Source organism: Phocoena sinus, chromosome 6 (genome assembly GCF_008692025.1).
Source record: "Phocoena sinus isolate mPhoSin1 chromosome 6, mPhoSin1.pri, whole genome shotgun sequence".
Classification (NCBI taxonomy): Eukaryota; Metazoa; Chordata; class Mammalia; order Artiodactyla; family Phocoenidae; genus Phocoena; species Phocoena sinus.
Window position 1 is genome coordinate 22,040,771 of NC_045768.1, and position 24,758 is coordinate 22,065,528.

At 37.7% G+C, this 24,758-nt stretch overlaps 2 protein-coding genes across 2 annotated transcripts in view; both read left to right on the forward strand.

Moving 5' to 3' along the window:
- The window catches only part of SHOC1 (shortage in chiasmata 1), an 89,884-nt gene that overhangs the window by 28,667 nt on the left and 36,459 nt on the right, over positions 1–24,758 (forward strand). The window contains 7 exon segments of the mRNA XM_032633842.1: positions 4,132–4,226; positions 4,954–5,193; positions 11,112–11,525; positions 14,658–14,777; positions 15,740–15,916; positions 20,842–20,946; positions 24,464–24,642. Coding sequence (XP_032489733.1) covers positions 4,132–4,226; positions 4,954–5,193; positions 11,112–11,525; positions 14,658–14,777; positions 15,740–15,916; positions 20,842–20,946; positions 24,464–24,642 — 1,330 coding nt within the window.
- Positions 110–19,169, forward strand: LOC116754950 (heterogeneous nuclear ribonucleoprotein K-like). Its single transcript, XM_032633843.1, is given in 3 exon segments — positions 110–997; positions 1,000–1,763; positions 19,160–19,169. Coding segments are annotated over 2 exon segments (1,389 nt in total). The 5' UTR covers positions 110–234; the 3' UTR covers positions 1,626–1,763; positions 19,160–19,169.

Sequence of the window (24,758 nt, forward strand, 5' to 3'; positions counted from 1 at the left end):
CTAACACTTGTTCAAAGCGTTACACTTGTTCAAAGCGTTATGCTCCTTAAAAGCCTATGCTCATTCTCTGTCTAGCTGTGACCGGCTGAGGCAGCATAGGGACGGCATAGGGACAGTAGCCTTGCCTGGCTACTGCAGCACTAGGGTGTCAGTTGGTCCCGCCCAGAACACTTCAGTTCTGCCCTGCAAGGATATATTTAATAACTGATTGTTGTGTCCCTTTAATACAAGAAAATGGAAACTGAACAGCCAGAGGAAACCTTTCCCAACACCAGAACCAATGGCAAATTTGGTAAACGCCTTGCTGAAGATATGGAAGACGAACAAGCTTTTAAAAGATCTAGAAACACTGATGAGAGGGTTGAATTACGCATTCTGCTTCAGAGCAAGAATCCTGGGGAAGTGATTGGAAAAGGAGGCAAGAATATTAAGGCTCTCCGTACAGACTACAATGCCAGTGTTTCAGTCCCAGACAGCAGTGGCCCTGAGCGCATATTGAGTATCAGTGCTGATATTGAAACAATTGGAGAAATTCTGAAGAAAATCATCCCTACCTTGGAAGAGGGCCTGCATTTGCCATCACCCACTGCAACCAGCCAGGTCCCGCTCGAATCTGATGCTGTGGAATGCTTAAATTACCAACACTATAAAGGAAGTGACTTTGACTGCGAATTGAGACTGTTGATCCATCAGAGTCTGGCTGGAGGAATTATTGGGGTCAAAGGTGCTAAAATCAAAGAACTTCAAGAGAACACTCAGACAACAATCAAGCTTTTCCAGGAATGTTGTTCTCATTCCACTGACAGAGTCGTTCTTATTGGAGGAAAACCTGATATGGTTGTAGAGTGCATAAAGATCATCCTTGATCTTATATCAGAGTCTCCCATCAAAGGACGTGCTCAGCCTTATGATCCCAATTTTTACAATGAAACCTATGATTATGGTGGTTTTACAATGATGTTTGATGACTGTTGTGGATGTCCCGTGGGTTTCCCATGTGGGGAAAAGGTAGTTTTGACAGAATGCCTCCTGGTCGTTGTGGGCGTCCCATGCCTCCATCCAGAAGAGATTATGATGATAGGAGCCCTCGCCGAGGACCTCCTCCACCTCCTCCTGGACAAGGGGGCCCGGGTGGTGGCAGAGCTTGGAATCTTCTTCTTCCTCCACCACCACCACCTAGAGAAGGAGATCTAATGGCCTATGACAGAAGAGGGAGACCTGGAGACCATTATGATGGCGTGGTTGGTTTCAGTGCTGATGAAACCTGGGACTCTGCAGTAGATACATGGAGCCCATCAGAGTGGCAGATGGCTTATGAACCACAGGGTGGCTCTGGATGTGATTTTTCCTATGCTGGGGGTCGTGGCTCATATGGTGATCTTGGTGGACCTATTATTACTACACAAGTAACTGTTCCCAAAGATCTGGCTGGATCTATTATTGGCAAAGGTAGTCAGTGGATTAAACAAACCCGTCATGGGTCAGGAGCTTTGATCAAAATTGATGAGCCTTTAGAAGAGTCCGAAGATCGGATCATTACCATTACAGGAACACGGGCCCAGATACAGAATGCACAGGATTTGCTGCAGAACAGTGTGAAGCAGTATTCTGGAAAGTTTTTCTAAGACTAGTGAAGAACTGAAGGAGTCCTGCATTTTTTTTTTATCTGCTTTTGTTTAAAAAGCCAACATTCCTCTGCTTCATAGGTGTTCTGCATTTGAGGTGTAGTGAAATCTTTGCTGTTCACCAGATGTAATGTTTCAGTTCCTTACAAACGGGTGGGGGGGGTGGGGGAGGGTGTGCAAAAACCCTGAAATTTTGAAACAGCAGCAGAGTGAGTGAATTTTAAATTTTGCTTATTGGTGGTGGTTTAAAAAAAAAATCCCCCCATGTAATTATTGTGAACACTTTGCTTTGTGGTCACTGTAACATTTGTGGGGTGGGACAGGGAGGAAAAGTAGCAATAGTCCATATGTCCCTGGCATCTAGTCAGAACAGTATGCAGAATGTAATGCTCTTTTGTAAGACACGTTTTATGATTTTTAAAATAAATTTAGTGAACCTAAAAAATAAATAAATAAATAAATAGATTATCCAAAGGTTCCAGGGCCATTTGAAACAACTTAAAGGAATTGTCTCATCACTGGCGAAATGTAAATAGTTTCCATTGGTTCATGAATACAAAAACTTAAAAATCCCTATTTAAAAAATAGATTTACACCTCAACTGTGAAACTAAAAACAAAGAGAAAAAGTGTTTTAAAAAAAACAGAAAGGAAAAATAATATGTAATGTTATTATACTCTTAACTTGCTTTTATGGCCCTAATTACTTTTATTTCAGAAGACAACATTTTGGCTGGAGGTATGCCCAGTTAACAAATATTCTGAGTTCCTGCTACATGTAAAACTCTATGCTAGATTTTATGGTGCTAAAAAGAAAAGTCTGTGTGGCATTACGTCTTTATTTCCACACTGATTACTGAATCGTGAATATATTTCTATACATGAACAAAGAAGATATCAAATTCAGACATATCTTCAGAAAGCTCCATTAAGAATGAGAATAGGGACTTCTCTGGCGGTCCAGTGGGTAAGACTCCACGCTTCCACTGCAGGGGGCACGGATTCAATCCCTGGTTGGAGAGCTAAGATAGCTTTATGCTACGCAGTGCAGCCAAAAAAAAAAAGGAATGAGAATATTTGTCTATATTATTGTCTTCTGCTGAACATGGCTTGCCTAAATATTTTCTCTTCCTTTCACTTTAAAATAATCGCCTACAATATGAGGTGTCTAGTTGTCAAAGAGACCTTGGTAAGGTTGAAGAATTGTCTAGATTCTCAAATATTGCCACCACATGCCAGATTTTTTGATTATGTGGGTAAATTGGATGGTTTAGACGTAAGACTTAGTTGTCTGCTACTACTCAGAACTGTCAATTTAACTAGCAGTACCTACAATAAGCATGCTCATGTATGCTCCATATGAACAGAGAAACAAAATACAATTCTCACTTAGGAGGGAGTGGGAGGTTTGGGGCATAGATTAAAGGGTTTGTGAATTAATGGTCTCTTCCCTACCAAGGCTAATAACTTCATACCTACTAATAAGCAGTATTTACTGATTTACACTGTAAAAAAAAAAAAGTATGTCGTACATACTTCCTTCTCTCCTCAGCACCCAAAACACACAAACAGACAGACATCACTCACTCACACACAATACTGAAGGACTTGAACTAAACTTTAGGACCTGTCACTTCCTGAGAAGATAGAGCAGACAGAACTTTTTCATAGTTCTGATCCTCAGCCAGTAGAAGCTCCAGAAATTCTGTTTAGAATGGACTTGGTGGGGACAGCGATTTTATAAAAATTTGTGTTGAAGCTACCATTTTGTATGATAAGCAAGATAATTTTATGTAAATCGAATTTTTATTTTGGGTGGCTTATAGTGTTGGTGCTAGCATGGTTTACGGAAGGAAATGCTAAAACCCTCCCAAGTCAGCCCCCTCTGGCTCCAGCTTCCACTGAAGGAAATGGAAGGAAGTAGAAGTAAGTTACAGGAAAGCAGGAGCAGTTAGGGAGCTGACAAACTGACAAACCTTCATAGGGTAGGAGGAAGTAAGCATTTGAAATTTGGTCTGTGGAACTCTCTACTTCAGTTTACACATTTATAAAATAAAGTTCATTTTTTAAAAAATAAATTTATTTATTTTATTTTTGGCTGCATTGGGTCTTTGTTGCTGCACGCGGGCTTTCTCTAGTTGTGATGAGCAGGGGCTACTCCTCATCGCAGTGCGTGGGCTTCTCATTGCCGTGGTTCTCTTGTTGCGGAGCACAGCCTCTAGGCGCGCAGGCTTCAGTAGTTGTGGCGCGTGGGCTCAGTAGTTGTGGCATATGGACTTAGTTGCTCCGCGGCATGTGGGATCTTCCTGGACCAGGGCTAGAATCCGTGTCCCCTGCATTGGCAGGCGGATTCTTAACCACTGCGCCACTAGGGAAGCCCTAAAATAGAGTTCATTTTTGACATGCTTTTGAGTGTAGAAAATACTTAGAAAAATACTTTTCTTGAAATTTTATTATGCAAAAAGACAATATAATTAATAAATTAAACTTTAACTCTTCTTTTTCAGTAGTTTGCTTATTGCTGAAGAATCAGCTAACAAATACTGTATGGTGTGGCAATCAGAAAGCTGCAGAAGCTCTTTGAATCCATTTTTGTTTAGAGGTAAAGGTTAATTGATTTTGAATGCTAAATAGAAAGTATAGATAAAAGGTACAATCAGTAGAAATGTATTGTCAGTATTATTATTATTGAAAATACTGTCATTATAAAAAGCACCATTCCAAAATTAGGATTTCAAAATTTATAATCCTAATTTTGGGTTAAGTCTTGTAATGCAGTTAATAATATTAAGTAGTTGTGCTACTTCAGTTCCTCCATACAATATTCTGTGTCCCTACTTAGGCTAAAAAGTAATGAAGCAGAAAGTTCTGTGTCAAAATATTTAAAATGATAGTCATCATAAAAATCTGATAAAATATATCATCTTGTTTAGGCTCATTATAATGAATTGGAATTTCTGATTTAATAAATCTTATGTTAACTCTTCAAAATATTGTCGAATGTATTAATTTAGTGATTACTAAAATGGTCAAACAAAATAATAGTTCCATCTCCTAAATAGTAGAATAATTTTAACTTCATGATATTTCCGTAAGTTGAAATAAACCTTTATGTAACTTCTATTGCTATAATATTTTGGACTTTTACAAATATTAGCATCTTGAAGATGAAATACTAGACATAACTTTATTTTAGTTTTTTTCTAATTTGTAAAAATCTATTTTGTAAGAAATTTCCAGTGTGGTTCTGTTTATTGTGTTTTTTTATCTTTTTTGCCCTGTGGACTGTTTCTCACTATTTGTTTTTTGGTTTGTTGTGGTTTTTTAAGTGCCAAGAACTGGAGAGCCCAACAGTCTCTATTCAGTTGTAGATTTTAAAAAGATATTTTCTATTGAAGAAGAAAGGCTTGTGGTTAATCCTGAAAATGCAGAGTGGTGGAAACAAGCAGGACTAAATCTGATAATGACAGAAACTTTGGAACATCTAAGTACATATCTGTATCATAATCTATCTTCTGATGATAGTAAACTGGAGACATTTTTGCCTACCAATGTGCTTCAATTAAAATGTAAGTATGTAATAGTAAATATCACTTGTGTAAACATTTTCAGAATGAGATGTTAGATACTGGCTTTCCGCTAGGTTATTGGGAAAATAAAACTAAATTCCAACATTAAATATAGCTCTGGCTCCGCCAGAATTTATAACTTCGACCTTCACTAAGCCTCATTTTCTTCCTTGAAAAAATGAGGAAGTTTGACTAGCTAATCATTAAATCTCTTTCTGTCCTAAAATTCTATAGTCTCAGCTTTAAATGTCTAGCCATTTTCAATTAGTGTCTTTGTTTTCTTTTATAAATGATTAATTTCTAGCCCATTTTCTGTTTACATCAGCCTAGATACAAACCAGCACTGTTATTTTTCAGCCTGACAGCTGAGCTTTAAGTGTTCAATCATATCTAGTAATCTCTCTTCAACAATAGAAAATCTTCCTTTGTTACTAAAAAGTTTACTCATTAAGGGTTTTTTACTTGTATAAGTTAAGACAAAAATGTCTTTTGAGTTAATTTTTTTTCTTCTTCTAGGAACTTTATGTTCTCCCAAGTTCTTTGAGCATATTTATGATTATTACCTTGAACTCTTTATTGGGTAGATTGCTTATCTTCACTTCACTTAGTTCTTCTTCTGGGGTTTTATCTTGTTCCTTCATTTGGAGCATAGTCCTCTGTCCCCTCATTTTGCCTGATTCACAGTTTTTATTTCTATATGTGTGGTAGGTTGGGTATGTTTCCCAGTCTTGTAGAAGTGGTCTTTTGTAGGAGATGTCGTATGTGTCCCAGCAGCACACTCCCCTCTGGCCACCAGAGATATATGCACTAGGGGTGCCTCTTATGTGGGCTGTCTAGGCACTTCTGTTGTGGCAGACTGACTAATGTGAGTGGTCTGATAGGCGTGGCTGGCCCCTTGTCCAGTTGGTTGCGAAGCCCTGCCCTTGTGTGGAGGCTGCAGGCTACTAGTGGGCAGGGCTGGGTCACAAGGTGGCTGGAGCTCTGGGGGCCCCCGGGGCTACTGCTGGCCCACTCATGGGCAAAGCCAGGTCCCAGGATGGCTGGTTATAGACCTGGGGGTCACAGATCTAGTGTCAGCCTGCTGGTAGGTGGGGTTGGTTTTTGACACCTCAGGGACCTGGGGTGTCCTGAAGCTGATGTCTGCCAGCTGGTGGGTGGGGTCAGACCCTGAGGTGGCTGGCTGAGGGGCCAAGGTGTCCCAGAGCTGACATTAGCCTACTGGGGGCTGGCAGTGGGACTCAAGGGATCCAGGGCTAGTGCCCACCCACTGATAGGTGGAGACAGGTGCTGGGGTCTCTGGCTGCAGGGTCCTGGGGTGTCATAGCTGGTATTGGCCTGCTGGTGGGCAGGGCTGAGGCCTAGGAGATTCTGGGGCTGTTGTCCAGCCACTGGTGGGCAGGAATGGGTCCTGGGCCTTCTGGTGGGCAGGACCAGGTCCCAGGGTGGCTAGGGGTTCAGGAGTGCCTGCTGGTGGGTGGGGCTGTGTCCCCACGCAGCTAGCTGGTTGACCTGAGGCGTCCCAGTACTAGTCGACAGGCTGATGGGTGGGGCCAGTCCCAGTGCTAATAAGCTAGAGGGAGGATTCCAAAATGGCACTTGCCATCACCAGAATCCTCATGGCAGAATGAGCTCCCAAAAAATGGCTACTGCCAATTTCTGTGTCCCCGGAGTGAGCTCCAATTGCCGCTGGCCTTTTTGGAAATCTCTCCAAGATCAGCTGGTGGGTCTGATCCAGGCTCCTTTCAAAGTACTGCTTCTGCCCTGGGTCTCAGGGTGAGTGAGATTTTGTGTGCCTCCTTTGAGAGTGGAGACTCTTTCCTACAGCTCTCCTGCTCTCCCCAAATTAAGCCCTTGTGGTCTTCAAAGTCAAATGTTCTGGGGGCTCGTCCTCCTGGTGCATGACCCCAGCCATGAAAGCCTATGTGGGGCTCGGACCCCTTACTCTTTGGAGAGAACCTCTGCAATTAACCTCTGTAATTATCCTCCCATTTGTGGGTCACCCACCCGGCGGGGGGGTATGGGTGTCGACTATATTCTGTCTCCACCCCTCCTCTCTGTCTCGTTGTGGTTTCTTCTTTATATCTTTAGTTGTAGAAGATCTTTTTCTTCTAGTCTTCAGGTCTTTCTCATCAATAGTTGCCCTGCAAATAGTTGTACTAATTTTGGTGTGCCCATGGGTGGAGATGAGCTCAGGGTGTTCCTGCTCCACCATCTTGGCCACTCCCCCTCCTCTTTTGAGTTATTTTGGTTGCTATGTATGCCATTATAGTAAATGGAACATACTTAGACTCAATTATACCTTTTTGAAATATGTATTGTTTTCAATACGTATTGTTTTAAAATCAGTTTGTGCAATAGTTAATAAATTTAGCTTTTAAATGAGCTGGGGAAGTTTACTTTTATTTTATTACAGAGTAAATAATATATTTAAAAGTGAATTTTAGGGACTTTCCTGGTGGTGCAGTGGTTAAGAATCCGCCTGCCAATGCAGGAGACACAGGTTCGAGCCCTGGTCCGGGAAGATCCCACATGCCGCAGAGCAACTAAGCCCGTGCACCACAACTACTGAGTCCACATGCCACAACTACTGAAGCCCACGTGCCTAGAGCCTGTGCTTCACAACGAGAGAAGCCACCACAATGAGAAGCTCGTGCACCACAACGAAGAGTAGCCCCCACTTGCCGCAACTAGAGAAAGCCCACGCACAGCAACAAAGACCCAATGCAGCCAAAAATAAATAAGTAAATAAAATTTTTTTAAGAAGTGAATTTTAGACATTACTGTGTACGTTGGAAGACTGCTCTAAGGAAATAGGAATTGGGGTGAGAATTGTTATCAAGGGATGTTTCAAAGACAGAAGACAGAGGGCTTTGGATGTGGTAGAAAAGAGGGTAGATAAACTGACTATGTCAAGCAAATGCACACCAGTCTATCCTAAGACCCAGATGGTTACCCATGGTAGAAGAAGAATTTTAAAAGAGATGAGGTCAGATTGTGAGACAAAGAAAAGAGAGAAGATGATTTTATGGAGTTTTCCAATATCCTTAATAATGTATTAAATCTATAAAATTATGTATAATCTTTATTATGATATATAACTATATTGAGGTTAAAATGAAACATATAACTCATCTTGTTAGCTAGTAGAATTATGAATCCCGAAGTTTCATCCTGAAGTTTAAAAAGCAATAACTTTATCAGGAGCCCATGGCCACGTTGTCAGGATAGGGGTGGTTAAAGAGAGTAGTAGAGGAAAATAATCAGAAAAGTGAAATAGTAAACAGTTCCTATTTACCTACTAAACACTCCAGAATATCTCTAGAAAATATCTTGGAGGTTGCAAATTGGTAGCACTCAGATCCTGTTCAGCCCACGTACTGTTGACCCATATGGTATTTTAATTAGTTACCAGCATTTAAAATTTGGAGGGTTGTACGAAACTGATCTGTATTTTGAAATTGTCTTTAAAATTCCAAAAATCAGATTCTCACATGGCAACAACTGGTTAGGGCTGGTAGTAGCTCACCATTTAGACAGACCATGCACCCTCCAGTTCACCGTAGTTCCCAGCACTCACAAATTGAGGCCAGGTATTGGTTGGTATTTAGCATTACTCTTGCACTTTTGTCTTATATTTATAATAGTTAAGAGAAAAGTAGAATGTTTCTGATACCAGTATCTCTAATAAAAGCAAAAGCAAAAAAATTTATAGACCACATTTTGGAAGAAAAAAACAAAATCTATCTTCCCAAAGATTATGATTTAAGCACTGGCCCTGTACTTCACTCATTTACATATTTAGCTGGCCTATAAGGCACTTATGTTTTTTTCAAATAAACTTTGAAATATAATTTACATATAATAAAATGCACTTGTTCTAACTGTACAGTTTAATGAATTTTGACACATGTATTTTTATACCATGAAACTATCACCACCATTAAGATACAAAATATTTCTATCATCAGGAAGTTCCCTTGTGCTCCATTGCATTCTATAGTGATTCTCCTCCTATCCCACCCTTCTCCCCTACCAACCTTCACCCCTGACTTAAAGTAACCACTGGTCTACTTTCTGTCACTATATATTAGTTTCCCTTGTTCTGGAATTTCATTTATGGAATCATACAGTATGAACTCTTTTGTGTCTGCCTTCTACTCAGAATAACATTTTTGAGATTCACTCATGATGTTGTGTGTATCTGTAGTTCATTTCTTTTTTATTACTGAGGAATTTTTCATTATATGGATGTACCAAGGTTTGTTTATCAACTCTCCTGGATTTTTTTCTAGGTTTTTACTGTTATGAATAAAACTGCTATGAATATTCTTGTAGAAGTCTTTTTGTGGACATTTGTTATCATTTCTCTTCAGTGAATATCTAGGAGTATAACTGTTAGGTTTTATGGTAGGTGTATGTTTAACTCTTTAAGAAACTACTTTTTTCCAAAGTGGTTGCTCTGTTTTACATTTACACCAGCAATGTGTGAGGGTTTCAGTTACTCTATATCCTTGCCAACTCTTGGCATTGAAAATCTTAAATTTTAGCCCTTTTGATGGGTATGTTGTGGTATCTCATTGTGGTTTTAATTTGTATTTTCCTGATAATTAATGACGATGACCATCTTTTTACAAGCTCATTGGCTATATTTATACCTTCTTTTAAAAAATATATAATAGCTTTACGGACATGTAATTCACATACCGTATAATTCACCCATTAAAAGTATATACCTCTCGGGCTTCCCTGGTGGCGCAGTGGTTGAGAGTCCGCCTGCCGATGCAGGGGACACGGGTTCGTGCCCCGGTCCGGGAAGATCCCACATGCCGCGGAGCAACTGGGCCCGTGTGCCATGGCCGCTGAGCCTGCACGTCCGGAGCCTGTGCTCTACAATGGGAGAGGCCACAACAGTGTGAGGCCCACGTACTGCAAAAAAAAAAAAAAAAAAAAAAAAAAGTATATACCTCTCTGTGAATACACTAAAAACCATTGAATTACCATTCAAAGTTAGTATATTCACAGAGAGGTATAATCATCACCACAATCAATTTTAGGAGATTTTAATCCTCCCCCAAAAGGAATCTTGTACCCATTAGCAGTCACTCCCATTCTGTCTATAGATTTGTCTGTTCTGTATGTGCCATAGAAATGGAATCATACAATATGTGGTCTTTCGTGACTGCTTTCATTTAGCATGTTTTCAAGATTCATCCATATTGCAGCATGTGCATATCTTATATGAAGTATTGATCAAATATTTTGTCAAATTTTTAATTGACTTTCTTTTAAAATATTATAACAGTTCTTCAAATATTTTGGATACAGTCTTTTTTTTTTTTACGGTACGCGGGCCTCTCACAGTTGTGGCCTCTCCCATTGCGGAGCACAGGCTCCGGGCGCTCAGGCCCAGCGGCCATGGCTCACGGGCCCAGCCGCTCCAGGGCATGTGGGATCCTCCCGGACCGGGACACCAACCCTTGTCCCCTGCAACAGCAGGCGGACTCTCAACCACTGCGCCACCAGGGAAGCCCGATACAGTCTTTTTTAAAGTATATGTATTACAAGTATTTTCTTCTGGTCTGTGGCTTGCTTTGTATGTAAGTTTTTGACCCTTAGAATAACTGTAGGTATGATAGCTCCAAGGCTATGACTTGTTGTTAGACTATTGACAACAGTCTGGAAATATTTCTTTGCTCAGTAACCTTAGCTCCAGTAATAGGAAAAAGAGGTGCTGAATTTTTATCCTTTAAAAATTTATTTTATTCAGACGAAAAATTGATTTTAAAAGCAGTAAACAAAGTACTCGTAAGGATCAAATTATATTAATAAGAACCCAGAACTAAAGGTTATCTTAATACCCTAGTAGAACATTCATTTAGGCATGAAAGTCATTGGATGTTTTCATTTTCTGTTTTCAGCATGGCTAGAACATAAAAGTTGTTCCTCGCCTATTAAACTTATTGAGATATCTACAAATGATCATTTATCACCTTCACAAAAGACTCCACCTCTGTCAAAAGCAGTAATAGACTCGTATTTTTCTGATGAATATGTTGCTGTTGAAAGACCACGAAAAGAAGAAAAGCCAAAGATTGACCTAGAACTAGGTTATAGAATAATCCGAACTAAAGAAAATAAAGATTACTTGGAACTTGACAGCACAGTACCATCTACTGAATCATCTTCCTCTTCCAAAATTGAAGAAGCATCTTTTAAACATGGTAAAAAACAGGAGAATAATTTGGACCTTTTGAATGACTTTATTATGCTGCGAAATAAGTATAAGACTTGCACCTCAAAGACTGAAGTCACAGACAATGATGGAAAAGACAGTGAGTAATTTAATATTTTGGTGTAGGTATGATAGCTTCAAGGACTAAATATATAATTTATTATAGAAGGTAAAGAAATAAAGCTCTTCAGATAAAACATTATTCTTCAAAGAAAATGTCATTGATTCATGACACATTATATACGGAGATAGATATGGGATATACAGATATAGATATAGATATGTATTTTCCAAAAAATTTAAAAGTGCATTTGAACTTTTAAGAAAAGCCACTATTTGTAAAAACTCATTTTCTACAACTTGGTCATACAGATTCATAACATTTCTAACTTTTGCTGATCATTCTGCCATTCTTTTTTCTCTTTTAGCTCACAGTTCTACCTCCATATTTTAACTTGTATTTTAATGTGTACTTAAGAAACTTTTGCCTGTTTGATTGCCTATTACTCTTTTTAACTTTATCAAAGAGTTTCTGTTTGAGTTGTAACTGTTTTACATTCATCACTTATAAACATATCAAAGTAGTATAATGCGTCATATCATTTCACTTCTGGTAAAAAAAAAAAATTCTAGTATTCTAGAATGTGTTTGACACAGCTTACCCAAATGAAATAAGTACAAAGATATTTATTTGTGAGAGTTAGAGTATACCTAGGTCTTACTGTCCTATGTATTGATACTGTTAATGTATACAAGGTCTTGCCCCTGAATAAACTGTAAAATAAGACAAGAAGTAAAATATATACCAGAAATTAGTTTGAGAGTCCAATGAGCTTGCTAACTAAACACCAGAATTGGGCAGAGTACCTACCCAGACCCAGACTATGCTGGACTGGGCCAGGATTCCCCATGGTTGGGGAGCTGCTTGGGAAAAAGTTATGACATAGAAAAGCAGAAAAGAATGCTTGTTCTTTGTTTGCAGCATGATATGACAGTCTTTTATAGATCTATATAAAGTTATATTACTTTGTCCATCAGTGCATTTTCACAATGAAAAATTCAACAAAAATTCAGAAAAGTATTTAAAGATCTCAGAATTTTGTGACCCTTTATGTTTATATATATTTGTCATAAAGTTTCTTTTTGTGTAATTGTTTGACCGCATTATAACTTACCTTGTTAGGTGACAATTCTATATGTAACAGATCTTTCTAACCAATTTGCACCATAATTCAGAGTATAATTTATACATGAAAGAATGAGCAAAATATAAAGAATTATCTTATGAATGTGATGCATAAATAGGAATTTTTTAAAGATTTGTTTTTTTCAGGTTTGTGAATGTTTTCAGATTCTATTCACATTTGAGGCCAGAAAACAACAAAAAAAAGGAAACCAATCCAAAATTAGCACTGACACCCTTTTCTGGTTTTCATACTTGTGATGATGTCTTGTAACAAGGTATATTGGCAACAGAAAATGAGAGAAAGAAACAAGAAAGGAGACAAAGATAAAAAGAGTATTTTCTTATTTTAAAAGTTAGCCATTAATTAAACAATTAAAGGAATACTGATGTTAGGTGGGAATGCTCTGTACTCCTCATTTTTTCTCTATAGTATTATGTTCCTGGCCTCTTTGCCCTTTAATGTGTTCTCCCCAGAGGCACTGGAATTAATTATCTGTATTGTAAATTTGAAAAAGAATAAATTGGACATAAGCTTGTAGGAATGAGCTGCCTCACAAGTAACAGGCATTCTCCTCTGCTTCTCTATGTCATGAATCTTTCCCAAGCAGTTCCCCAATAGTGCAGAATCCTGGCCCAGTACAGTATAGTCTGGGGCAGGGTAGGTAACTCTAATTCTGTTGTTTAATTAAAAAGCTCTTTTGACTCTCAAACTAAGCTCCTTTCTCCAATTTAGTTTTTATTAGTAACAGAGGTAATATTTTGATACATATTTTACTTCTTGTTGATACAGGGGTGAGAAAGAATGCTACAACTTATTAGGCCCCCTCAAAAACTCTAATAATTTGCAGTATTTAATCATAGCTATTTAAATTATTTATAGTTAATAAAAAGTATACTTGAAAATAATAAAAAGCTAGTTTAGGATATTTTACTCTTTTTTTTCACTGTGTATTGAAAGCTCATATATTCAAACGTTTCAAGATGGCAATGTTTTTCTAAAATTATCTTGTAATCATATTATTAATGGATAACATTGCAATCTAGTTAATATAACTCTAATCATAAATAAATGATATATATATATATATTTAATCCTCTACAATACTTACAAACGAAGGAAGAAAACTACAGTTATTGAACCTTGTGTGCCAGGCACTAAATCACATATCAGAGATAAATATGATAACGTTACTGACCATGAGAAGCTTACAGTGGACCAGACATGCAGATAATTTCCATACAACATTGTCAGTGCCAAGAGACTATGCCGAGTGCTGAGGAAACAAAAAGGAGAGGCACTTTGCTGACCTGCAAGTAGAGTGGGCAGTTTTTTTGGGTTTTTTGGCGGTACGCGGGCCTCTCACTGCTGTGGCCTCTCCCGTTGCGGAGTACAGGCTCCGGACGCGCAGGCTCAGCGGCCATGGTTCATGGGCCCAGCCGCTCCGTGGCATGTGGGATCTTCCCAGACCGGGGCACGAACCCGCGTCCCCTGCATCGGCAGGCAGACTCTCAACCACTGCGCCACCAGGGAAGCCCCAAGTGGGCAGTTTTATAAGGCTTCCTGTAGAAAATGCCTGGGAGCTAAAGGGTAAGTAGTAAGAAATGATCTTATTAAGAAATGATGGAGACAGGTAGGGTTTGGGGCATAGGAGAGAATTAGTAACAGAGGAAGGGTCTGTGGACAGTCACAGAGAAATGATGTAGAGCAGTATGTGCCCTTTAGGTATCAGGAATCATCCTTGGTATTTATAACACCTTATAACAATATTCGAAATAGGTATATTAATCAATATTTTACATATGAGGAAACTGAAGCTAGTGTCAGAACTGGGATTGAAACACTGATCTGATGCCAAAGTTCCTTCCTTTATTACCATTCAGCTTCCTACCCAGCACTGTAAGTCCATTGACCTGAATAGTTGCTCAATTTAATACTGATGCATTTCAAAGAATTTTTACAATTATGATCATATTACAAGAGAGCATTTTAATCAACATTAAGTTTCCCTGAACAATGCAAATTAATATTTTTATTAGAACTTCAAGACAAAGAAGAACATTCTTTAACTCTTCAAGAAGAAAATCCTATTGTTTGTACTAATGAAACACTAGAGAAAGCAAATCAGGAAAGGAGAGCAGATAATGTCATTGAAATTCAAGCATCAGGTATGCATTATGCTTTTTAAATACATTCAAATTAAGTAAATTTGAAAGCCCTTTCCTGGGTATCTATGACACACCTTATTTTCCATGTAATTTTCTTCACTTGTTTCAGATATTTCTTCATTCCAGTCCTACTTTCAGGTTATTTCCAAACCTGGAGTGCCTTATTCACTGCCTCTGCCCCTCCCTCCCCATCGCCCTATTCCAGTCCACTAAGTGTTATTTCTTCCTTCATTTAAACTGCTGCTTCCCTACATGCATCAGAGAACAGCAAACTGCAACTTCTCACTCAGACTTCTCTTCCCAGCCTGGAAAAATGAACTGTTGATGGTTGCCCTCTGTGTTCTCTTACCCACCATCAGAGTGGTGTAAATAAGTTATTATTGATTCCTATACCAATTAAAATTATTTGTTCTGCTATAAAGAAAAATATTCTTTTCATTGACCCCTTAAGAACATCATGCTCACTATTAAAATCAATAAGGAAATATGACACTGGTTCTTGAACATCATTTCATTCTTTTGGCTAAATTTCATTTATGACCTTTAGATGACAATGCAGATCTTTAAATATTGATATTCTAGTGAAAACTAAAAACAATTTGTCATTGTTATAAATGTGTTCATCTTAAGGTTGTAAGCTAATAGTGGAGGGAGAAGAAAAAAATTGTGATTCTCTTCCTCATACTTGCCTTGCCAAATTAGTCACTGAATAAATCATTTCTAATAAACAAGATAACCATAAAATTATATTAATTCTACAGAGGGTTTTTTTTGTTGTGTTTTTACTAGTTTATTTAGAATAAATATCCTAAAATAAGCCTCTATAGAATCTAATGATTTTTAACTCAGAAAAGAATTTGGATAGAGTTCAGGTTTCCATGAAGTAACATGTATGATTGATTTGTCAAAAAGAACATACCATCCTTATAAAACCACTGCCTTTAATGCTTTTATTTTTGCAGATAGCCAGTGCCAAGCATACTGTCTCCTAGAAGCAGCAGCTTCTCCTATCTTAAAAAAACTTGTATGCCTCTGTACTCTTCCTGCTGCTAACTGGAAATTTGACACTGTCATTTTTGACCAAACAAGGTTCCTCTTAAAACAACAAGAAAAAGTAATAAGTGATGCTATTCACCAAGGTGAGTACAAATAAAAGTCACATTATTTTAAAGGATATAAATTTATGGATTATTAGAAAATGCAGAAATTAGTCATAGATGGAGGCATAACTGTAATTCAGCATATGACACCCACAGACCAATGCTGGAAAATCAGCTAAGCAAGGATAAAAAGGTAAGAAATACAAGTGTTGCCTGCTTTTCATGTTTGCTTTATGTCACTTTGATTTTATGAAGACCTACATTAATATCTATTTTCACGAACTGAAATAAATCAAAGAGGATTTTCGTTTTTATGAAAAAAGGTATTTGCTTCTTTACTCCATTTCAGCTTACAAAAGGTTTCATAGGAACTCTCTATTTTCAGATAGTGGGGGAAACCTGTATCATCTGGCATTGCGTCTCAGTAAAGCTCCTAGTTGACATATATATTACTTGACAGATTCCTATTGCAGAAACCAAATCCCTATTACTGTTAGCATCTGAACCACTTAGGTCCCCCCCAAATAGGTGGGGGGAGGTCAAAACGTAAATTGATTAAAGTCAATCCTGGACTTTTGCTTCTGGCCAAAATGGAGTAACAGGGATTGAATTTACCCTCCTTCCAGAAATAACAACAACAAACAAACAAAAAGACAAAATAGATGAAACCAGTTTTTAAGATCCTAGACATCAGGCAACGAAGCACAATGATTCCTGAGAGATGGGAGACAAGTGAGGTGAGCCCTACCATTGCCCTAGCTTACTGCCTTGAAAGAAATGCCAGGCCATGGCACAGGGAGAGGTACCAGAGGCAGAGCTCAGTGGACAATCTAAGTTGAAGAAGCAGAGCTAAGAGTCCAGGGAGACCAAGGCAACTAAAGTTCAAAGGATAGAAGGTTAGGGGCTTCCCTGGTGGCACAGTGGTTAAGAATCTGCCTGCCAATGCAGGGGACATGGGTTTGAGCCCTGGTCTGGGAAGATCCCACTTGCCGTGGAACAACTAAGCCCGTGTGCCACAACTACTGAGCCTGAGCTCTAGAGCCTGCAAGCCACAACTACTGTGCCCACGAGCCACAACTACTGAGCCCGCGTGCTACAACTAATGAAGCCTGTGCACCTAGAGCCCGTGCTCTGCAATAAGGAAAGCCACTGCGATGAGAAGCCTGCACACCGCACTGAAGAGTAGCCCCTGCTCGCCACAACCAGAGAAAGCCCACACACAGCAATGAAGACCCAATGCAGCTAAAAATAAATAAATTTTTTAAAAAAGATAGAAGGTTAGAGAGCAGAGAGCTTCACAAGGAGAGTCCTAGAAATTTGCAGAGAGTCTCCCTGAAGTATTCAGCAGAGTACTGATCCAAGAGTATATGTGAGGACAATAGCCAAAACATAGAAACTGAATGCCCACTGACAGATGAATGCCCACTGACAGATGCCCACTGACAGATGAATGGATAAAGAAGATGTGGTACATATATACAATCGAATACTACTCAGCCATAAAAAACAAATGAAATAACGCCATTTGCAGCAACATGGATGGACCTAGAGATTATCATACTAAGTAAAGTAAGTCAGACAGAGAAAGATAAACACCATATGATATCACTTATATGTAGAATCTAAAAGATAACACAAATGAACTTATCTATGAAACAGAAACAGACTCACAGACATAGAGAACAGTCTTGTGGCTGCCAAGGGGATGGGATGGGGGAAGGATGGATTAGGAATTTGGGATTAGCAGATGCAAACTATAATATAGAGAATGGGTAAACAACAAGGTCCTAGTGTATAGCACAGGAAACTATATTCAATATCCTGTGATAAACCATAATGGAAAAGAATGTGGAAAAAAAAAAAGAACAGCCATCTCAAAAAAAATAAATGTATATGTGAGGAACTAACCTACAAGAGGTTGGGAAACAAACCATCTGAAAGGATTAGAGGGAATAGTACTCTGAATTCACACGGGGCAGGAAATAATGTCTGTTCCCACCAGCCAGACTAGAAAAATTCATAGTTCATGGAGTATTGATCACCATACTTAGAGAAGTCTTGTCTCAGTAGTAGGGAATAATTATCCCTAGATTTAGCACTGCTCTGGACCTGCCTAAAAAAATCATAAAAGCAAGACTCAAAGTTATCAAACTATTTCCAAGGAACTTAACTGCATCCCAGAACAAAGCTTAAGACTATTTATATGAATACGGAAATATTTAGCACTAACAAGGTAAAATTCACTATGTTTGACATCTGATCAAAGATTGTCAAGCATAACAAGAGACAGGAAAACACAGCCCATAAGGAGAATAATCAATCAAAACAAACTCAGAGCTGACAAAGATGTTAGAATTGTCAGAGAGGACACTGAAACTTATTATAACTGTATTCCATACATTCAATAAGCTAGAGACATAAAAGAGATGCAAATCGTAGTTTTAGAGAATAAACTACAATGCATGAGATGAAAAATACACTGGATGGAGTTAATGGCAGATTAAATATTGCAGAAGAAAAGACTAGCTAACTTGTAAGCATAGCAATAGAAACTATCTAAAATAAAACCCAGGTGGATAAAAGAATAAAAAAGAAGGAAAGAAAAGAGCATAGTGGGCTGTGAAACAACTTCAAATAGCCTTATATACTAGCATTAGAGTTCTCAAAGGAGAGGCAAAAGGGGGTAAACAGATAAAATATTTGAAGAAATAATGACTGAAATCTTGCCAAACTCAGGGAAAACTACAAACCCACAGATCCAAGAAACTCAATGAACCCTAAGCACAAGAAGCATAATAAAGCTACACCAAGGCATATTATAATCAAGTTGCTCAAAACCAGTGATAAAGAGAAAATTGTAGGAGCAGCCAGAAGGAAAAAAATATATGCTGCAAAAGAGAAACAATGACAAGGTTGACGTCAAATTTCTTGTCAGAAATAGTGCAAGTGATGCTGAGCATTCTTTCATGTGTTAGAAGAAATGCAAATCGAAACTACAATGAGATATCATCTCACACCGGTCAGAATGGCCATCATTAAAAAATCTAGAAACAATAAATGCTGGAGAAGGTGTGGAGAAAAGGGAACACTCTTGCACTGCTGGTGGGAATGTGAATTGGTACAGCCACTATGGAGAACAGTATGGAGGTTCCTTAAAAAACTACAAATAGAACTACCATATGACCTAGCAATCCCACTACTGGGCATATACCCTGAGAAAACCATAATTCAAAAAGAGTCATGTACCAGAATGTTCATTGCAGCACTATTTACAATAGCCAGGAGATGGAAGCAATCTAAGTGTCCATCAACAGATGAGTGGATAAAGAAGATGTGGCACATATATACAATGGAATATTACTCAGCCATAAAAAGAAATGAAACTGAGTTATTTGTAGTGAGGTGGATGGACCTAGAGTCTGTCATACAGAGTGAAGTAAGTCAGAAAGAGAAAGACAAATAGTGTATGCTAACACATATATATGGAATCTAAGGGAAAAAAAGGTCATGAAGAACCTAGGGGTAAGACGGGAATAAAGACACAGACCTACTAGAGAATGGACTTGAGGATATGGGGAGGGGGAAGGGTAAGCTGTGACAAAGTGAGAGAGTGGCATGGACATATATACACTACCAAATGTAAAATAGATAGCTAGTGGGAAGCAGCCGCATAGAACAGGGAGATCAGCTCGGTGCTTTGTGACCACCTAGAGGGGTGGGATAGGGAGGGTGGGAGGGAGGGAGACACAAGAGGGAAGAGATATGGGAACATAGGTATATGTATAACTGATTCACTTTGTTATAAAGCAGAAACTAACACACCATTGTAAAGCAATTATACTCCAATAAAGATGTTTAAAAAAATAAAAAATAAATAAATAGTGCAAGTGAAAAGAAGGTAGAATAACATCTTTAAAATACCTGAAAGAAAAAACCACCAACCTATTCTGTACTAGGCAAAAATACATTACAAAAACAAAGGGGAAATAGAGGTGTTTTCAGATATACAAAAGCTGAAAGAATTCATCGGCTGCGGATCTGCACTGTAAGAAATGTTCTCCTAAAGACAGAGGAAAATGATACCAAATTTGGTTTCTCTGCTCTCTTCTTTTCCCTTCCTGGTCATGATTGACTTGTTTACACAAGTCCTTCCAGGGGCTGGAGGTGCTACCCATAACTGGTTTTTCTGTTGCTCCTTGATTCCCAGTGACCACTGATTATTTGCTTTGATCTTCATTGCTTAAATCAATAGTTTTCATACTTTTTTTTTAACATCTTTATTGGAGTATAATTGCTTTACAATGGTGTGTTAGTTTCTGCTTTATAATAAATTAGGCCTGGAATCCGGTCTTCGTGGCCCCACTTTTGCATGCAGTAAAATCCAATCTATCAACTTCAATAAGCTTGGAACTACATGGAACGTATTAATTAGATAATTGTCTTGTCCCTATAAGTACCTCTTTTGTTTGAGTCATATCTTTGGACAAATATTCCCAGGTGTCTACCTCCATTTCAATGTATTGCTTTACGTTATGATCCTCCACCTTTATCTAAACCAGTTGGCAAGTTATGAGTTTAATTTTCTTATTGTTTCATAACTGGGAATCATTGTCCTTCTTCCCACCAAGAGTAGAAATAATTGAACATTCTTTGGAAGCAGCAAAGTATGAACTCTGAGGTCAGCTCTAGGGGTTGGAATGCCAGCTCCATCATTTATGCACAAATTGACCTTGGGCAGTTACCTAACCTCGTTAAGACTGTTTTCTCATCCATAAAATCAAGATCATAGTAAACTTGTCTGATAGGGTTATTGTTAGAGATTCAATGAAATAAACAGATTATATACAGCTTGGCACATAGTAAGCACTCAATAATAAATGTTATCTATTATTTTTAAGCATTCTGATATATATTCTAAAATTCTAATGTATATTCTGTCTTTAAATATGTTTTTGCTTACCTAGGTAAAAATGTTGAAAGAGAAATGACATTCAAGTATGCTGCCCTCTTACACCTTTTGGTAACAATTAGAGATGTCCTTTTAACATGTAGCTTGGACACAGCATTGGGTTGGTGTGAAAATTTTTTATTTCCCCTTTTCTTCCTATTGAAATATTTTGTCTGAAATAATGTTTACTTTTCTGAAAAAGATGCACTTTGTAAGAAATTATGTAGTTTTTTTCCTGCATTAAACATTATATATATAGACATAATTATCATGGAATATATATTTTATTCTCCTTATATTCATTAAAAGAAATTTTCTGTAACAACAATCATCACCTAGAAAAATAGGGGTAAGATTCTCTATTCTAGGCCTGAATTACAGACTCCTAATGGCCTTAAGGGATTTGACTGTGTAATCATTATTATGCACTGCATTTTTTTAAACATCTTTATTGGAGTATAATTGCTTTACAGTGGTGTGTTAGTTTCTGCTGTATAACAAAGTGAATCAGCTATACATATACATATATCCCCATATCTCCTCTCTCTTGCGTCTCCCTCCCACCCTCCCTATCCCACCGTTCTAGGTGGTCACAAAGCACCGAGCTGATCTCCCTGTGCTATGTGGCTGCTTCCCACTAGCTATCTATTTTACATTTGGTAGTATATATATGTCCATGCCACTCTCTCACTTCGTCCCAGCTTACCCTTCCCCCTCCCCATGTCCTCAAGTCCATTCTCTACATCTGCGTCTTTATTCCTGTCCTGCCCCTAGGTTCATCAGAACCATTTTTTTTTTTCAGATTCCATATATATGTGTTAGCATGCTGTATTTGTTTTTCTCTTTCTGACTTACTTCACTCTGTGTGACAGTCTCTAGGTCCATCTACCTTGCTACAAATAACTCAATTTCGTTTCTTTTTATTATGCACTGCTTTTTAATGTAAGATGACACTTTGACATATACATTTTAGGTCCTCGTTGAATATCTGTGTCTTTGAATCTTTGCTAGATGCAATATAGCTATATAGCAAGATCTTCTGCAATTTCTTTTTTAGTTGTGCATGTAAGTTAGGATGTGAATTACTTGAGTATTAAAAATCAAACTATTTTGAATGTATTGAAATTTTTAAAGATTTTGGAAATTTTTTCTAAACTATTAAAATCCTTAAAGTATCTGTCTTACTACATTACTGTTTTAGGCCCCTTATTGCAGATTGTTTAGAATTGTTTAGTAATGGTATCTTTTTAGGATTATGTTTTATAATTTAAAGTTTCTAGAACCGATTATATACAAAGTGAAAATATTTTTTCTCTGATCTGTGACGGAGACATTTTTTCTTATCTGTGACTCAGACAAATATTATTTCTCTAATCCAAGGTTTGGATAAGTACTGGGCAGCAGCGTGTTACAACTGTACTCCCTCTACATCACTGGGAGTTGTAATACTTGGCCAAGTATTATATTAGTATTATCTGGCCAGGTATTGTAACTAAGTTACAGCTACCTTTAGAAAGCCCAACATGGTGCTTTTCCTTTCTTCTCCAATTAAAGCATTTGAGTGCTGATGCTGGATCAAGTTGTCTTGTCTCCATTCCCAGACAACTATAGCCCTAGTTTACAGTATCTGTAGCTAGTATAATGGTGTAGTGTCACATGCTTCTGTTCAGTCACCTGTCTTCATTATAATTTTCAGCTGCCATAGAAGATTGTCAGTCCTACCAACAACTAAGCTAACTATAAAAGCATAATAGTAAGGCAGAATGTCAGAATCTAGAATATTTGGACTTCCAGGGAGAGTACAGTTGTGACTCACTCGTGCTCAATACTTATCAAAATCTTACATTAGAGAAATAATATTTATGGAGGATTGCTTAAAGTATATTCACCTTTAAGTACTCTATATTTTACCCTAGGATTAAGTGAGACCATTGAGAGCTATATACTTGAACTGAATTGTTTCTGTTCCTCAAAGAAATGCTTTTACTAAATCAAACTTTGGCATTACTATTTGGCTACCTTGAGGAATACTTATAAAAGTAAAATCCTTGTTGGAAAACATAACTTCTTAAACCCTAGGTACCAAGCCATAATGAGTAACCTTGCTGCCTTGGACACTTTTAGTAGAAGGCTTTCTCACTCCTCTAAACTTCTCAAAATCAAAGAGCAAGTTAGGTTGTCCTCCTTTCTTTCTCTGTGAATAGTGACAGAGGAAGAAAGGTCCATGTGGGTCTGACTGCCTACCCTGGACCCAGAATTCTGTATTTTCTCCCAGCTTCCAATTTGCTTCTTCTCCCAAACTAGCAAGGTAATTAGTTTCAAGGTTAAAAGTATAGAGTTTCACTTCTGGGCTTTAACCCAGAAATAAATTCAGTATTGTGTAATGGGTACTGTAGTAGAGATACATAGTAATGGCACAAAGGATGATGACTGTTACCCTTTCAAGCTGAATTTTCTTTTAAATAAGTAGGAGTTCGCCAAGTAAAGAAAATATGAAAGGGTATTGTAGGCAGAATTAAGAGCCCAGAAGAATGACTTAGTGGGTGTATGACAAACAGTTCCATGTGGCTAAATTGAGGAGTACAAGGTGGAAAGCAAAGAGAGCTAAGCCTGAAGAAGTAAGAAAGCCAAATCATGAAAAGCCTTTTAAGCTACACAAAAGAGTTCAGTCACTACTCTGTAAATGATAGGGAGCCACTGAAACAGGGAAGCTACTGGATTAGGTTTGTCCTTCAGAAGGTTACGTCTAATGGCAGTATGGAGAATCAGTGGGAAGTTTGGAGATTAGTAAGCAGAAAGAACATAAGTCAGTCTCTAAATTGCCCATCATTCTAGCTGTATTAATATAAAATTATAATTAATATGTACATAGTATAAAAATATGAACATTAACTTTTTGATTTATTATTGTATTTATTGTCCAGATATTCATTGAATACCTGATCTACATAAGTTACTCTACCAGGTGCTCTACTTCAGTAATTCACAAAATTCACTGTGCAGTAGAATCACTGGGAGAAGTTTTACACATAGGAATCCCTGGGACTCAATCTAGATTTCTTGAATTTGAACCTTCAAGGATAGGTCTCAGGATTCTGTGTTTAAAATTGCTTTTAGTGAGTCTGAATTTAGGCACTGCTGTTTTAGCAGCTACATAAATTAATTATGCTTAAATATCATGGATTATGAGAGCTTATAGACTAATGAGGTTGTTAAGTTGTATACATAAATAACTAGAAATCAAGTGCAAAGCTGTATCGATAGCATACCAAGAAAATCTCAGTGAAATGCATTACCACAGGACTTGCATGTAAGTGTAGATTCTAGGGTTTAGGAAGACGGCAATAGCATTTAACAAGCCAGAAGGCAGGAAAGGATGAGAAATATTCAGAGAATATGTAGAGTATATCCAGTTATATTGGTATTATGTAGCTTAAAAATAGACATTTGCTACATATTTCTCAGCTTCACTTAAATTTAAGGTTTTCATTAGTTTCTGTCTTTGCTCAAAATCAGAAAAGTAGTAAAGGGAAATTTAACTGTCTCTGCTCTGACCCTTATTTCCTTTTAGGTTTTTACCATGCAGTTTCTAAAAGAACAAAAAGACATGCATTTTTTCCCACTTTTGTTTTTAACAGGATATTTGTCAAATGCAAAAGATATCTACAAAAGTATTTTAGGCTCCTATTTGGATGACATTTGGCGACAACTGGAGATTGTACAGTTTATTAGGGAAAAAAAGCCTGAAACCAGCTACAAGATACAAGAATTGCAATGTCAGATACTAAATTGGATGCAAAGTGGACAGCAAATTAAGGTAAGTACTGAAATAAAGCAGATAACAGCAATCAGCTTATATAAGAATTGGATGTAAGATAAATTTTTGCATTTAATTTGAAATTATGAAATAGTGTAGTATATACTATTTTGTCC